The 17,647-nt window shown below is 36.6% G+C and overlaps 2 protein-coding genes across 4 annotated transcripts; one reads left to right on the top strand and one right to left on the bottom strand.

Annotated features, from left to right (window-relative positions):
• Positions 1 to 3,379: 3,379 nt before the first annotated feature.
• tefa (TEF transcription factor, PAR bZIP family member a) lies at positions 3,380 to 10,390 on the top strand (the record flags this gene model as incomplete). 3 transcript variants are annotated; one of them, XM_081393598.1, is made up of 5 exons in its annotated part: positions 3,380 to 3,664; positions 6,339 to 6,707; positions 6,930 to 7,138; positions 7,896 to 8,107; positions 8,270 to 10,390. In XM_081393598.1, the coding sequence occupies exons 1-5, from the start codon at positions 3,589 to 3,591 to the stop codon at positions 8,289 to 8,291; spliced, it is 888 nt and encodes a 295-aa protein (XP_081249724.1). In that variant the 5' UTR covers positions 3,380 to 3,588. The 3 variants fall into 3 exon arrangements, with proteins under 3 accessions (XP_081249724.1, XP_081249722.1, XP_081249723.1); XM_081393596.1 differs by lacking the exon at positions 3,380 to 3,664 and adding an exon at positions 5,069 to 5,390; XM_081393597.1 differs by lacking the exons at positions 3,380 to 3,664; positions 8,270 to 10,390 and adding an exon at positions 5,069 to 5,390 and having other exon boundaries at positions 7,896 to 8,111.
• A 4,163-nt stretch (positions 10,391 to 14,553) lies between these two features.
• Positions 14,554 to 16,729, bottom strand: phf5a (PHD finger protein 5A). The gene is made up of 4 exons (XM_081392302.1): positions 16,552 to 16,729; positions 16,086 to 16,109; positions 14,914 to 15,080; positions 14,554 to 14,721 (listed from the first exon to the last, which is right to left on the bottom strand). Exons 1-4 carry the CDS (start codon positions 16,601 to 16,603, stop codon positions 14,632 to 14,634), a joined length of 333 nt encoding a protein of 110 aa, XP_081248428.1. The 5' UTR covers positions 16,604 to 16,729; the 3' UTR covers positions 14,554 to 14,631.
• Positions 16,730 to 17,647: the final 918 nt, after the last annotated feature.

Genomic DNA, 17,647 nt, shown 5'->3' with positions numbered 1-17,647 from the left:
TTTAAATATATGTATCCATGTATGAATATAATACTTAACAGTGAATTATGTCTATGTATGCTTAGTGAGCTGTCCAGAATAGAGGAATTGAGATCCTTATTGGTCTCTTTTTCTTCAACCTAAACACAATGAAAAGCAAGCGACGCTATTAACTTATAGTTCTGAAACTTGGGATCTCTTATGAGGGTTTATAAAGTGGTTGTAGTAGAGAGACATCTTTAAAAACTACATGCCTTAGCAAATTCCCTCTACACCATATTCCTGATCGCTTTGATTCGATTCTCACAGTGCTACATTGTGACGGAACACAAAGCATACATGGATATTTGTTTGTCTGCATAGCGCCTTATACATTTATATACAATTATAAATACCTTAACAAATAATCCTACTCTTTCAGTATAATGATATATATACACTCTTAGACAATTTGTTTAAGGAAATAGGGGAGGGAAGTGTATCATAAATGTTCTCTCAGTGACAATGGAGTCTGGTTTTGCACGTTACTCGCATCTAAAATATTCTGAGGAACATGATCATGCTAGAGCTGAGGTAGTGTGCATAACCGTAGAAAGAGAACAACCTGAGAACCAAGATGCTCAGTTAACAGTCTCTCTTTCTTTAATACGGGATGAAGTTGGCATTCATATTCATATTCATATCAAAGGGTTAGTACTGCTGGCCATTGACCATCTGAAGGCTGCAGTAATGGTCATATACCAACCATCCTCATTCTCCACTTGAGTTTATTTTATCACAGAACTGGAACGTTCTGGGCTTTCTGGACAGACACCAAGAAAGATTGCCCATTTTAAAATGACCTTTGTGTGTCACACTTTCTGGATGGAGTGTAAACCAGAAATATGTTGTTCATAATCCATGTTCAGCCTAAAAAGACAATGTGGGATTTAGCTAATGTTGGATTATATCGGTTGAGACTTTTCTGTTAGGATGGCTTTATTTTTCACCTGCATAGATAACCAGTGAAAATCAGGAGTTTGAAAAAATGAAAAGGTAAAACAACAATGCCTCTTTTTGTACTGTATTTTTACATTTGTTTGTTTTGTTTCTCCTTTTTCTCCCTGGTTGGAAGTGATATATTGATCACAGTGGACCAAATCTCATGAAAGTGTTTAACAATAAATAGACTGTTTTAGAAAATGTGTGAGGTGTTATTGCTTTTTATTGAATTACTTTTTAGACAATGTTGAATCAAAATTAAGAATTGTGACTTTCAACATGTTAGCTTTGAGGTTATCTATATCCTGTTGTACTGAACAATAACAAAATGTATTTTAGGGGATGCATTTAAAATTTACAGTATCTCCGTGGGAATGGATTAAAAATATTGATGACTCATCCTGCACTATTTTGTCCAATCAGATGTCCTTTTTCCCTAATTCAGGTTTCATGTGGTGCCACATTCTTATAGGTAGCTGGAGGGCAAAACAAGACTTTCCATGCATACTATGTGCAGGCAAGATGAAGAACCCACCAGGATATAAACGTTAAGTGTTATTAACATTAAGTGTTTTAGAATGTCCAGTTGGTTTTAGTGATTTAAAATCACGTATCACGTGCCTAAAACTAGCATTTTGTTCACACATTTGCTGCTTCAGTTGTTGTGGTGTTGATTGACATTGTCTCTAGATTATTGTGTAAGAGTGATCAGATGAATTCTAAATAATTGCAAAAAACTTAATTGGCGAAAAAAATAACAGTTTTTTGGCCCTGGCACAACATGACCAGTTAACATTTCACTAATCATCAGCACATGGGAAACTGAAGCAGGATGAAATTACTATCATTCTGCTACCAATGGTTACCTCCAAAGAAAATATGCAGCCATCATTGCTTTGCATATAAATGGCCTCACATGCAAGGAAATTGCTATTGCACCTGAAAGAACCATTAACCAGACCATCGAGAACTTCAAGGAGAGAGGTTCAACTGCAATGAAGAAGGCTTCAGGACGTCCCAGAGTGGCCAGCAAGGACCGTCCGTCTCCTCCTGAGGACTCAGCTACAGAATCATGTGCAGAACTTGTTCAGTCTGGACAGCAGGTGTGTGTGAGTGCAACGATCTGGTGTCAAGAAGGGCAGCAAAGAAGCCACTTCTCTCCAAGAAAAACATCAAGGACAATTAAATTCTGCAGGAGGTACAAGGATTCTGACATCTGGAAAATTGATTGTCCGGAGAAGAAAAGGTGAACGCTACTATGAGTCCTGTGTCGTGCCAACAGTGAAGCATCCTGAGACCATCCACGTGTGGTTGCTTTTCATCCAAGGGAGGTTCTCTTACAATTCTGCCTATAAACACTGAATGGTATCAAAATGTCCTGCAAGATCTTCCAACATGATGGGGCACCATGTCTCAAGGCAAGAGCACTAATAAGACGAGAATGGATCGTCATCATTCAGGATTTGGCCCAAAGCTGCAGAGGTTATGAAGACGAGTTAACACCTAAATATCGACTTTGCTTATTGAATGTGTTTGTCAATATAGCCTTTAAAACTGACAGAATACTTGTTTTCCATTAAAGGCTTACCATAGAAACATGTACAAATGATCTACAAATACTGAAGCAGCAATCTTTGTGACAAACAAAATGATGTCTCTGCCAATCAAAGCCATCGGCATAAGCAGGCTATATGGCTCTGGGTGAAAGGTGGTGCTGTGACGGGTGACGATTCTAGGCCATAGATAGACTAAAAAAAAAAAAGACCCAACCATCCCCCATCCAAAAGAACAAGATTTCAACATCTCTGCGTCAGACATGTGACCTGAGTAACAATTATGACAAGCAAGCAGAACAGTTATGGCAAATAAAAAGTATGTTCGGGTATGCAGTATTCATGGACAGTAGAAGAGCAATTCTAGGCCTATTTAAAAAAAACTGTTGTTTAGTACGTCGTAGTAGGTCAAAAGAATATAGAGGTCAAAGATGACATTTGTATTAGCCTATGCATGGAAACATATTCATACTACAAACATGCGTACATGCATAATGAATACAATAAATACTCTCATGGCATTTATATAACTAGCCTACAGTCTACTAGCTATTTAAAAAAAGTGAGAAGACCTTTAATTTGTTTTAACTCCACATAAATGTCTGACTCTCTGTTGCTGGTAATGTGAATGACACTGATATCGCAGTTCTGAGGAATTTTTGCCCACTCTTTCGCAACACTCACTGACACGCGGATGTTTTAGACTTAGATAACTTGTCTAGATGTCTATTGGCTGGCGGAGTGAACACACACAGCTGAAACGACCAATTAACTACCGCGCCTCATTGAATATTAATCAACAGGCAGACTGAAACGATATTCATTGGTCAGAACTTTCAAGCGAGGCAATTTGAGGCGGGACCATAGACTGAAAGGGTGGGACTCGTTAAATAACTTCGTCATTAGGACAGACCTTGTGACCGCGATTAAAAGTTTCAGAACTCTCAGTGTTGTATCAAATTACTCTTATTGCGAGAGACAGTTTGATTCACTGAAAGCTATTGATTAATTGATTAAGCGTCTCCAGCTTTTGATCCAGTTTTTTCCCAGTTGTTGATACTGAAACTGTTTTGATATGTCTTCAGAAATTCCGGAGATATTCAAAGCCTTGCTTGAGTACCCCTTCTCTCTCCCTTCGATTGATGACATTGGTAAGAATTTCTCTATTGGCTCATTACATCGGGACACTCTTATTAACCTGTATTCCCACTATATGTATAAAGTAGCCTAATCTGTAATTGGCATTGCCGCAGAATTGTACTTGTGATTTTAGATGCTACGTCACGCAGATCAAGTGGTTCAAAATGTGACGTGAATTGATTGAGTTTCCTGTTTTATAGCACTAACAAGAAATGCAGATTTTTTTGATGAACGTGAACTTTTTCTTTTATAAATGCTGTGTATTGAGAAATTGTTTATCTGGTTTTTTTCTGCATTACATTACTAACAGTGTCTAGATATTTGCAATAAAACTATTAATATTATTGCAAAAATGCCTTAACCTAGTTTTTCCTTCTTTCTCAGTTGAGGCATGTTCCAATTTACATATTTATTTATTTAGCAAATTATCCTATTCAATGAGTCATTGCATCTTGGCAGCATGTAGACTGCCTTTTATAAAGGTTTCTGTATAGATTGCATTCACTGGTGTAGCATAAATATAATGCAAACATAAACAACTTTTTTTCACTAAAGTGGGACTTATATTTTAAATATAATGACAGATTTTTTTAGATGTTAATTAAATGTGCAAATAATAGAAATGTGGGCTACACCATGCAATCACTGTTAATTTGTAGTGTATTATATGCAAGACATCATATAGAACAGATAGAACACATATTGTTCTATCTGTTCTATATGATGTCTTGCATATAATACACTACAAATTCCGAATAACATAAATTGTATTTCACATGTCGTAAACCCAAGGGCAAGTTAATTACAACCTCATTCTACACGTGAGACATGCGATATTTTCCCTATATCTTTTCTGCTTTGCGATTGGTCTGTTTGCACACAAACGTGCCATGAGTGCACGTGCGAGGCCATGTGCCAATACCCACTATAGGCTGGATAAGATACAGGCTGTTCTCCCGCGAGACACGAGCTCATTAAGTGCAATGACCAAGCATATTATTGTTTATTATTATGTTAATCCCTAACACAGTTTTGTTATTACTTATTATAAGGCTTAAAATGTTTGAAGGTCAATTGTAAAATTAATTGATTTGGAATAAATTGGTCTATTAATTACAGAAGCGTAAAAGGCATGTCATCTTAAAGTTGTATGTGGCATATATGCACATACTTTATATCGTCAGTGTATCTATTTCGGTCTCGTGACACTTTTTTCTAACATTAGTGAAAAATAACCTTTTTGACCGCCGACCAATGAGGAGTCGCTTTTGAAGACAACTAACCTTCACTTTACGCACAGACACGCCCCTGTGTCGTCACGTCTACTTAATTATTCATGAGAGCAGAGCCACAACCAACCTATCCGCATCGAAAAACGGTGTTTTTTTCTCCAAAAGGGGCGTGGATATTAAAACACTTTTGTGGCTAACTGAAAAATCGGGTCAAACACAGAAATAGAGTCGGTGAATAGAAAGGTGTCGACTGGCGAGGTGATTTTATTTTTTCTCCCTCGTACCTATTGAAGATAATTAGATATTATTCTTAATTAAACCAGGGATTTGAAATCGCTTTTAAAGTTAAGCTATTCTCACGCGCTGTCCGAAGCGTCAGTAAAAATGGACGCGGAGCCTATTTCGGTCACGATGGACTCAGGTACCGATACTCCGATTGCCTTCCCAGTAGTTTTAAAGAAAATCATGGAAATTCCACCACCGAATCTTCTGGAAGGCGATGATGGTAAGTGCCTCTGTCTGCAGCAGTCGGGCGCGCGGTCGCTGCTTTCGCTGCATTGCAGAATTATTATCGTCAAATGCATCTTGAATGTTCATACAACGACAGACCATATCATTGCCTCTTTATGTTAGTACAGAACGTGTTTTGTGCTATTTACAACTTGGTTCGCGGCACTCAATGTTGCAAACTCATAAAAACCGGATGGAACTAATTATGTCCGCTTCCTAAATTAATCGTTCTTTAGAGTCGGATCTAAATAACGATTCGTCACTTTAGTACTATTTATGTACATGCAAATTATATAGATGTTATAGAAAGTTGTTTTTGTATGCTGAATCTTGCATATAGCAAACTGAACTAAGATATATGAAATTAAATGGATAGCTCACCCAAAAATTTTGTCAAAATTTACTCACCCTTATGTTGTTCCAAATCTGTATGAATTTCTGTCTTCTGTTGAACACAAAAGAAGATATTTAGAAGAATGTCGGTAACCAGACAGTTGACGGACGGCACCCATTGACTTGCATAGTGTTGTTTGTTTCCTACTATGGAAGTTAATGGGTGCCATCAACTGTCTGGTTACCGACATTCTTTAAAATATCTTCTTTTGTGTTCAACAGAATAAAGAAAGTCAAACAGGTTTGGAACAACTTGGGGGTGAGGAAGTGATGACAACATTTTCGTTTTACTGATACAATTCCCCTCCCCCTAAAATTGCAGTTATATCTACCAAGTAACAGACCGTAAAAAAATTCATTACACCTTTTGACATTTTGTTAAACTGATTTTCTCAGGTGAACCTTTGTTGCCCGTTCTAGATACTTATTGCAGTCTTTCAGTTTAGACTCTATGTGTTTGATTGCCAGTCTTTCTGATGTAAGATCTGGGATTTAAACATTATATTTTGTCTGTCACAATTAGTTTATTACGGTAATTTTGATTTTGCAGAAAATGATAAAGAGAAACTGTTCGAGGATGTGGACTCTGGAGGGGTCAGTGGAATGGGACCATCAGCCGCCTTAACGCCTGCCATCTGGGAAAAGACCATTCCCTATGATGGCGAAACCTTCCACCTGGAATACATGGATCTGGAGGAATTTCTCATGGAGAATGGCATTTCTGCCTCAGAGGATGAGGGTCAGCAAAAGAGTCTTGGGAAGGAAAACTTACAGCTGACAACTGAAAAACCAACCGCAACCTCTACAAGCGAAACAGACCCAGCAATATCTCTTATGCCAGTCATGGAACTGGATCAATGTGAGGAGGAAGTGGTCACATTCACGGCATCCAGCTCTAGCTCAACAGACACTAAATCAGGTCAGCAAAACGAGAACAGAACACAGTGTACTTTCTGTCACACCTCACAAAAATCCATTTCATGGTTAAGCGGTTTTTCATGATGATCTGACTGTAAGAGTCAGCAATGATCAAGTGATGTTCAAACATTCAATTAGAATAACAAATAATGTCTGGAAGTAATAAAACGGAACTAGATTTAGATTTCATTGTTAGTATTTACTAATTCACTTTTCACCACAGATGAGGACCGTGCGACACCAGAGCCTATTGATCCAGATGATATTGAGGTAGAGATCAACTTCGAGCCGGATCCCACAGACCTTGTGCTCTCCAGCATACCCGGAGGCGAACTGTTTAATCCCCGCAAACATCGTTTTTCCGAGGAGGAGCTGAAGCCTCAGCCTATGATCAAGAAAGCAAAGAAAGTCTATGTGCCCGAGGAGAAGAAGGTAAGTACGCTAAACCTTTTACTTAAATGAAAATGTAAACAAAATTCAAAATATTAATAAAAACTATGAGTATGCCAATAATACTAAAAAAAATTGCCCGAAATACTACCTTAATATTGTATAACATTACTCTTGAACTCTGATCAAGAAAGCCAAGCAAGTATTTGTGCCTGAGGCTCAGAACTAAATTATACTGTTACACCCTAAACGTTAACTTGGTGAAATTTATTTTAGAGAGTAATGTATGTATTTATACACTGCACAGACAAAAAAAAGCTTTTCATATCTTAAACAACCATGTAGGAAGACACATTATGGCCATATTCCAGGATGACAATGGTTGGGAGGGAGCATGAAGAATCATTTTCACACATGAATTGGCACCTCTGAGTCCAGACCTTAAATTAATTGAAAATCTCTAGGATCTGCTGGAGGAGACTTTACAGAGTGCTGGACTCTTGCATTGTCAATACAAGATCTTGACCAAAAATTGATACACCTCTTGATGGAAATAACATCACAACATTTATTTCCATCAAGATGTGCCTACATTTTTGCACATTTTGATCTTGTATCGACAGTGCAAGAGTCCAGTCTCCTCTTGCACATCCCAAAGACTTTCAAGGAATTCTCATCAATTAGGGTTAGAAGAACTGTTGTAAACATTGAAACAGTTTTAATTTATAACAACACACTGTCATTCACAAAATAGAGAAACATTTTCACAACATTTTTTCACGTCCACTAACTATTTCAGGACGACAAATACTGGCAGCGGAGGAAGAAGAATAATATCGCAGCCAAACGTTCACGAGATGCCAGGAGGCTTAAAGAGAATCAGATCACAGTACGAGCAGCCTTCCTGGAGCGAGAGAACTCTGTGTTGAGGCAGGAAGTGGCAGAGTTACGCAAGGACTTTGGGCGCTGCAAGAACGTCGTGGCACGCTATGAAGCCAAATACGGGCCGCTGTAAGAGACAATTGTGCACACAGAGTATTTGCAAATAAAATGCAAATTGCATTTGCTCACATACATATGCTCCCACTCAGAGTTAAAACATTAACTCTTACAAGTGAAGTAGGGCGCTGTTACAAATGTGGTGATTTACAACTTTTTCTCTTCTTTTTCAAGTGGACCAGCTGAAGACCTCTAAACAATTATTGATTTAGTTGCATTGTCGAAAGGCAATAAATTAATAATGGTATGGAACGAAGAGGAGAAGACAGAAGATGAGTGAATTAATAATTCAGACTGTAAAGCTAAGTGATATTCATATGATTATGAATCCTGTCAGCCACTCTTACCAATATAATCATCTTACTTTCAGTGCAACAGCATACCCAATATTTCCAATAGAGCTTTTAAGTGCTTTTTTTGCATTGTAGAAAAGGTCTCCCCCCCTACCTTTTCTTGTTTTTATGGTAGTTTTAAGGAATAATGTATGTTGGAAGTCACTGGTCTTTATTCATAAAGAATGACTGGCATTGACTTCAATATACTTTCTGAAATATCAGTTTGTTTATCCCTGAAAAAATTATATTGATTCTAAGAATTTCTTTAACAAATTTGGTACATTTTACCACTAATCGGTGCATTTTTATCTGCAACAGAATTAAAATGCTATTATTGAAAAATAGGGAGAATGTGTCACTTCAAAAGTATGTAATTACAAGTAACTGAAAAAAAAAACGTTAATGTTTTTGTGCTGCTGCTGCTGCTGCAAAAAAAGCCTGTTAAATGTGTTGTCTGTCCGCAAGTGCTAGAATTCATCAAATAATGTACTGGAAATGCGTGCACTGTTGTATATCAGCAACACTTGACAAATATTTACAGTAGATGGAGTCTTTCAGAACTCGTTAGATCTCCTAAAATCATACCTTGTTTACTGGTTCACCCTTTCTGGGACTCATGGAGGTCAGTGTATGTACAGGAATAACCCTCTGTACATGTGACGGATCTTGTTTCTGTTTGGAACTCAGCAAAACAAATTAAGTGCTGATATAGGAGGTTGTTTTTCCCATATGTATCATATGATGTATATATTTTTTTTAGATAACTTCAAATATTTCACAAAAAATGACTTCGCAGTGTGAACCACACCGTTTATATCTCAGAGTCAACAAGGATCCATAAGTGTCTTCAGTGGAGTGCCTGTTTGTAAAGTGCGCTAATCAGAAACCAAACTCAAACCTCTTGAAAGGGCGTCGGCCCTCTGCTCGCCACTGTCCTACTTTTTCAGGTACATATTTTGTGCAACTTGTCTCTGTATTTTTGAAACATGTAGGGTGCTTTTCGAACGGCAGACTGCATACTAGTGAGGTTGTGTTATTCCTAGTGCAGTCTAGAGTCCTCCACTGCATTAAATGCTAGAATGAGACGTCTAGTAAGTGCGCATGGCTATGTCACATGCTCATGTTTACACAATTCATTTGTAAATTGAAATGTGTGCAAAGGATTGTGGGTAATTGGAGGACCTGAAGTATAAACTTGATGCATCCTTCAAAATTAGCTGATTAAAGGACGCCAAACGAAGGCTGTTTTCTAAGGATCCTTTAAATCTAGATGTCCTTTGACAGCCGAGATATCCGATTGAGAAGCATCTGTAATATCACCAGGGAAAGAAAATGAAGATAAAGTCAATATTTTGTGCTCACGGTTTGTGTGGAAATTAGGCAGACGTTTAATTTTGCATTACATGTGACCACATTTGTTGTTTTTTATGTTTTGTGGAAAGGGAATCTGATATGTAATGTAATCCTGACCAAAGTTAACTTTGATCAAAATGCTGAAGCTAACATTTTCTGTAGCTTATACGACTCCGTTTAAATCAGGTGTTTAAACTTTTTCATATCTGTGGTCTGTAGACACTCTTTAATGTTGCACTTACGGTTTGTCATTTCTCCTTGAGCTTCCTTTCTGACGAGTGCGAAACGTGAGATGAACAACAATAAAATAAAATGGGGCTTTAATGGCTGTTCTGAAAGGAATAGACTCTCTGCCTGTCATGAAGCATTTCTTCTATCTAATCAACTAGAAAAGAACTCGGTTGCATATTTGAGATGCCAACTTTATTTTGTCAGATTTGAATGGTTTTCTAATTGATTATTCTTTAATTGACTATTCTTTTTTTGTGTGTGTAAAGAATTTTCTTTGTAAGTCTTTTAAAAAATGTTTTGACTTGTAAATGTTTTCTTGGTGTCTTGTCCGTTTCATGTTGTATATATTATTAAAGAACTCAAAAACGTGTCTTACCTACATGTCATTTTAACAATATTTAACAGTGCATTTAAATCCGAAATGCGCAAGAGAATTATGACTAACTGAATCTCAAATTTCAGATGGAAGAGTGTTGTGTAACAGACAGAAGAAGAAAAAAAAAAGTTGCATAACACAAAGAGGGAGGGGCTAAAAAAGCCAGTGTGATGCATTTCAATCTAGGTTTATTTCATAAGAAGCGATCACATTTCAGTAGGCATCATTACCTAACATTAATCCCAAATTAAATCATGTATTCCCCCCCCCCCCCCCAGTACATATTCACCTGAAAAACAGTAATTTCAATACATTTGTAATTGTAACGAATGTAATGTTGATCAATATTGTACTAGATCATGTTTAAAGAAAGACAATAAAACGATTATTGTGCTTATATTAGTAAAGTAACACTTTGTAACACTGTGTCTACACCATACGGGACCAGAAAACAGCAAATAGAACCCATTATAATCAGTGATGCTGTAAACTGATCCTCATTCTGACAATTTCTGACATACTTAAAGCGCTCGCTCTACTTCTGACATGAATAACGAATTGCGGTGTAGTGTAGTGTTACACTCCACAGTAAGTTCTTTGAATTACTGCAGCCATTAACTAAGATTGACTTTTACATAGCAATACATTTATTACAGTATTTAAGTAAGTAAATACTAAATTTAAGTAAGTAAATACTTAAATAATATTTATTAAATAAATATTTAAGTAAGTAAATACTTCGGCGGAGGCACACGCCTCGCCGTCGTCCATTAATACCTGACAATGGACACCTCGTCGGGCATTAACCCGCTTATACCATGGTCACTTGCCAAATAACACATTTTTAAAACATTAGTTTATATTTTAATTCGTTTTACAATCGAAATCTAAAGTTTTTACAAACAATAACTTGGTTTCCCTGGTTACGCCTGACGGTTTATTTAGCAACCGGAGATATAGTCCGCTCGATTTACTTGACTGCCTGTTGCTATGGTTACTCACGGCTGATGTAGCCAGCGCATCTATTTATTAATTTCGAACGGTAAATAGTCAGTTTCACCAGAACTCCTTTTGTGTCCTCTATCACTTTTTAATGGACACCCTGCAGCCAATCAGAATTGAGTATTCACCCAGCCCATGGTATAATCTTTTTTAACATTCATTGATAATGTTAGCACAGGTCCATTGAATAATATTAAGAGATACAACTTTTGATTTCAATTATGCATTACGGAACCTATGTAATGTGCTACCATAAAAACTATATTGAATGTGTTATTGTTATCGTTTATTATACTTAATATGTTTATTAGATCCCATACCAACTAAACTATTGAAAGAAGTGTTACCTGTAGTGGAAGAGCCTCTCCTCAATATTATTAACTCGTCTTTATCTTTAGGTTATGTTCCAAAAACATTTAAACTGGCAGTTATAAAACCTCTCATTAAGAAACCACAATTAGATCCGAATAATCTAGTAAATTATAGACCCATTTCAAATCTACCTTTTATGTCTAAAATACTAGAAAAAGTTGTGTCCGCTCAACTGGGCTCTTTCTTACAAGAAAATGACACCTATGAAAAGTTTCAGTCTGGATTCAGGCCGCATCATAGCACTGAAACTGCGCTCGTTAAAATCACAAATGATTTACTTTTAGCTTCTGACCAAGGCTGTATCTCAATATTAGTTTTACTTGATCTTAGTGCTGCGTTCGATACTATAGATCATACAATACTCTTAGATCGACTACAAAATTATACTGGTGTTCAAGGACAAGCATTAAGCTGGTTTAGATCGTATTTATCTGACCGCTACCATTTTGTTTATTTAAATGGAGAAAAATCTATCATAACTCCAGTAAACTATGGAGTGCCGCAGGGATCTGTGTTAGGCCCTCTATTATTCTCAATATATATGCTACCACTTGGAAATATTATAAGGAAACATGGAATTAGTTTCCATTGTTATGCTGATGACACTCAAATCTATATTTCATCACGGCCAGATGAAAACGCTAAATTATCCAAATTGACAGAGTGTGTTAAAGATATAAAAGATTGGATGACGCATAATTTTCTTTTATTAAATCCAGACAAGACAGAGGTACTACTTATCGGTTCAAAAAACCACCCACAAAACCTCTCACAATACAACTTTAACATAGTAGGATGTCCTGTTACTTCATCCTCTACAGTAAAAGACCTGGGTGTTATATTAGACTGCAACCTGTCTTTTGAAAATCATATTTCATATGTTACAAGAACAGCCTTTTTCCACCTTAGAAACATTGCTAAGCTACGTAATATGCTATCAGTTTCTGACGCAGAAAAGTTAGTTCATGCATTCATGACCTCGAGACTAGATTACTGTAATGCGTTATTAGCCGGTTGTCCTGCATCCTTAATAAACAAGCTACAGTTAGTCCAAAATGCCGCCGCTAGAGTTCTAACTAGATCAAGAAAATATGATCATATAACACCGATTTTATCATCCCTACATTGGTTACCTATAAAGTCCCGTATTAATTACAAGGTATTGCTACTGACTTATAAAGCCCTAAACGGCTTAGCTCCAGTCTATTTAACCGATCTTCTATCGCCCTATAATCCATCGCGCTCTTTAAGGTCACTAAATTCGAGGCTTTTGGTCATACCTAGGATATCTAGGTCCACCAAAGGAGGGAGAGCATTTTCACATTTAGCACCAAAACTCTGGAATAGTCTTCCGGATACTGTTCGTTGCTCAGACTCGCTCTCCCAGTTTAAAACTAGATTAAAGACGCATCTCTTCAGCCAGGCATTCATATAATACTTTTAATCCTACAGTTAAATCCGACCTCTAGTTCATAAACGCCAGAGGAGAACTGGCCCCCGACTGAGCCCGGGTTCTCCCAAGTTTTTTTTTTTCTCCATTAGGTCACCTGATGGAGTTTTTCGGTTCCTTGCCACTGTTGCCTTTGGCTTGCTCAGTTGGGGATATTTGGGGATATTTAATTAAATTAATCAATCAACGATACTATTGATCAGCATTACCGAACGTAGACGTTCCACTAGAAACAAACATTGATGTATTGTTCTAATTTATTACTGTGAAGCTGCTTTGATACAACCTGTGTTGTGAAAAGCGCTATATAAATAAACTTGACTTGACTTGACTTGACTTCTTATTCTTTCCTTCCTTTGACAGGGTGGCCCAGAGAGAATCCACAAGAGTTTACGTTGAACTAAATCATTATATTAAGATACAGTGTATTTTGTAACCAAAATACCAACAACACGCCAAAAAAAAAAAAAAAAAAAAAAACGGCATAACAGGCTGGAGTTTTATTTATAAAAGTTTGAAACAAATCAGGACTCTAATTTTGAAATATCTATACTACTTCCAAAATGAGAGATAAAATATCCAATCTTAAAACCTAATCATAAAAAAATAAAAATGAAAATCCACTGCCTCTTCAATGTACTGTATATACTTTTGAGTGATTTGTAATAAGTGATTATAATCAAGGTATTCATATTGACCATGACAGCCAAGGTCACTGGGGTCACTCAAGCCCTTCTCCTACTTGACCAATTCTTAGTTAAAACATTTACTTAATTTTTTTATCTATATAAAAAGAATAATAACGAATATTGTCTGAACCTCTAGCTGAGAGAAAGTACATCTTAAAATGTTTTTGGTCAGTTTCCTGATCAGAGCAAGAGCTCGACCAACTTCAACCTTGAAGAAGCTGTGTATCCGTGCGTGCGTTTCTGGTACTCTTTTGTACAGGACCTGACGTTCATGAGGTGAACAGCTGGCACACAGGGGAGGTGGAAATGAATGACAATCTGACAGACAAACTGGAGCCTAGAAACCCAGAATGGTGACCTCAGAATAAATATTTAAAGCTTATCTGTGCCTTAACCAATCAGAATCATTCAACCTGACGTGATGACGTAGCTTAGTGATTGTGTGAATATAATTGCTGCTGTAATGAGTGTGTACGCCTACGAGCTCCTTGCTGAGTGTGGAAGCTGACTTCTGCTGACGAAAATGCAAACTACTCTAAATTTTCTTCAATTGATTGCATTTCTGACTCATGGTCTTCATTAATCATATCTGGTCCTTGGGTCTCTAACTGTAAATTCCCCTGTTGAGTAACAGAATAATCAACACCACAACATTAAAAACAACTTTTTATTGTATCAACAAAATGGAAAACTCTTGCACTACTGCGACAAACAAAATCCCCGTTTCTTCACCTCTTCTTAAAGCCATATTTTTTTCTCTCATAGAAAAGGTCAGTCTTCGAGCTGCCGAGGTTCACGATCTTGGGGCAGCCGTCTCTCTGAGAAACAATGAAACAAGACAGTTCTTCAGAAACTTCCAGTTAATATAATAAAACGCATCATAATTACATTTTGAAAATTCAATATGAGAAGCAGTGACCCAAGTACTGAATGAAGGAAAATATGGTTACACATCCCTGACACTGGGCAGAATAGATTTCGCATCACAATGATTAGGCAGATTTACTCACATCTTTCTCCTGGATGGTGCACTCTTTGCAGTAGTAGGCATCAGAAACTCCAGGACCTCCACAGATGACACAGCGCCCTTGGTAAGACCCATAGTTGCATTCATCACAGATACGAACTAGTGTGCAAGGCCTGACATAAGAGTCACAGATAACGCATTTGCCATCACCTTAAAAAGAAAAGAAACAGAGCATAACATCGTAGCAGTACCATCCTGATCACACAGAAGTGGCTTTCTGTTTACTGTATTCACGTAAACACAGTAGGTTATGTGTCAATTTTAACATTGAGCTCATTTTTTTTTTTCATTTTTTTTTTTAAACCTGCTTTTAGTCTCTTAACATCCTTGATGTGTCATTACAAGTGCACAGCTAATGTGAGTGATTCCTTCAGAGTGATCACGGGTCAATCTGACTGCAGTAGATGTGAAAGATATGAATAAAAATGATGTTATTTCAGCCAGCGCACATACCTGTATTTTCTTCCTGTTTTCGGTCGAAGGCCACAGTAGTCGATTGTCGAGTTCACGCGCGTGATCATAGGTACTAAACCTATGCGCGTGAACTCGACAATCATGTAATTTTGAATCAGTAACCGACTATAATTTGCAAATAATCCACCCAGAACTGCTGACTGTGCACTTGTCTTCAATAATTGTTTGAGGACTTTTTAAAAATGTTTTTACTTACAATAGTTAGCCTAGTATTCTGCTGTGGCAATCAATAAATTGATTGGTATCGAGAATTGTGAAATTTTGCAGGTATCTAAAACGTTGATTTCAAAGCAACATTATTTCCAGCAAAATGTACTTGATTACATATTGCAATAAATTAAAATAAAATCACATATATATAAGGTTTTGGTCAATATCGCCCACTCATAAGCGTGCTAAATAATCATGAATATAATTTGTGTAATAATTGAGCAGCCCTACTTCTATCATTGTGGCGTATATTAATCACTTGATAACTTGGTCTTGAAATGTTTGAATTTTGCTACTGTTAAACAGTATTTATTTAACATGCACAGTGATTAATTTCTCTTAAACTAAACATCTGCAAAACGAACAAATGTGATTTTTTTTCAATAATAAAAATACTAAATGAGAAGAAACTGTTTAAATGAAAGACACCGCTAAAGCATCGAACATAATACAATAAAGTTCAAAACTTACATTTTTCACACAGTCTTCCAATGGCTGCAAAGAAAGAAAAGATAAAATTAGTTACAACGCACATTATACTTGCTCAAATTGAAACCATGCAAATGAACACAACAGCAAAAGGTACATAAAAATAATAATAATTATGACAATACTGCCCTCCAGGCTCCAACTATTAAACAAACGACCAAGTAACGTTACCTTTGCATGTTTGCTACAATACTTTACCAGATTTTTCTCAGAATAAATATCTGGTTAAGCCACTAACTAGCAACTAATAAGTTAACTTAGTCAGGGAGATATATTAAGTGTTGCCTTCATAAATAATTGAATCACCTCTCACTTTAATCTTAATACGACTATTCATTCATTTTAGCGCTTTAGCTATACGTTTGTTCGTTAAACAACTACATTACATAACAATTCAAGTATTTAAAGCTTTTAATCAAATCTGGATCTACTAAATATAAAGCCTTACCAACTCCAGCCTGTTTTCGGCAAAAAATCAAATCTGGGTGATGTTTTGCCATTATAAAAGAACAAACGTAGCCAGCTAGCGAGATACTAGCGGCGATGCAACGATGACCTTCGAACTTCCTTCTTCTGATCGTTCGGACTGAAGGATGAGCAGCGACTTACTGCCTCCTACTGGACACAATACAACATGACCATGAGTATTACAACATGAGAAAGATGGATTTGTGCATCCGATTACACGTTTGTACATATTCGACTAAATAATCAAGATACCAGACACGTGTTTACAAGTGAAAAGAAACGTATCTCCTAACAAGGGGACATTTAGTAAAATTCCATTCTCAATTAATCTGGAAATTGGTCCGGGAAAAACATGAACTCTGCGTTTGGTGAGGATTTAAAAAAAACTATAAAACATATTTGATTACTATGGAAGCTTGTTTCCTCCACTTAATAAAACATTTTAAAAGATAATTGCGACTTTTTATCTCACAATTGCGAGTTTACATCTCGCAATTCTGACTTTATTTCTCAGAATTGCGAGATATAAAGTCAGAATTGCGTGAAATAAAGTCAGAATTCTGAGATATAAAGTCAGAATTGCGAGATATAAAGTCGCAATTGTGAGATGTAAACTCGCAATTGTGAGATAAAAAGTCGCAATTATCTTCGCAGAATAGTCGCAGAATTCTGACTTTTTTTCTCGCAATTGCGACTTTATATCACGCAATTCTGACTTTATAACACATAATTGCGAGTTTATATCTCGCAATTCTGACATCTTTTCTCAGAATTGTGAGATATAAAGTCCAATTCTAAGGAGAAAAAAGACCTTAGAAAGACCTTTTTTACCTTAGAATAGTTTATATCTCACAATTCTGACTTTATAACACGCAATTGCGACTTTATATCATGCAATTATGACTTTATATCTCCCAATTGCGTGATATAAAGTCAGAATTCTGAGATATAAAGTCAGAATTCTGAGATATAAAGTCAGAATTCTGAGATATAAAGTCAGAATTGCGTGATATATTGCGTGCAATTGTGAGATAAAAAGTCGCAAATATCTTCTTTTTTTTTTTTTTTTTTTTTTT

This window comes from Scardinius erythrophthalmus (genome assembly GCF_964197995.2).
Source record: "Scardinius erythrophthalmus genome assembly, chromosome: 18".
NCBI lineage: Eukaryota > Metazoa > Chordata > Actinopteri > Cypriniformes > Leuciscidae > Scardinius > Scardinius erythrophthalmus.
The sequence above is the reverse complement of the archived record's forward strand: the minus strand, read 5'-3'. Positions and strand labels throughout refer to the sequence as shown.

Excerpts from the sequence above, each read along its gene's own strand:
- phf5a (XM_081392302.1), bottom strand. The coding sequence starts at position 16,603 with ATGGCAAAACATCACCCAGATTTGATTTTTTGCCGAAAACAGGCTGGA. Across the intron at positions 16,110-16,551 it reads CCGAAAACAGGCTGGAGTTG|CCATTGGAAGACTGTGTGAA; the intron begins GTAAGGCTTTAT and ends CTTTCTTTGCAG. Across the intron at positions 15,081-16,085 it reads TGGAAGACTGTGTGAAAAAT|GTGATGGCAAATGCGTTATC; the intron begins GTAAGTTTTGAA and ends TTTCTTTTTAAG.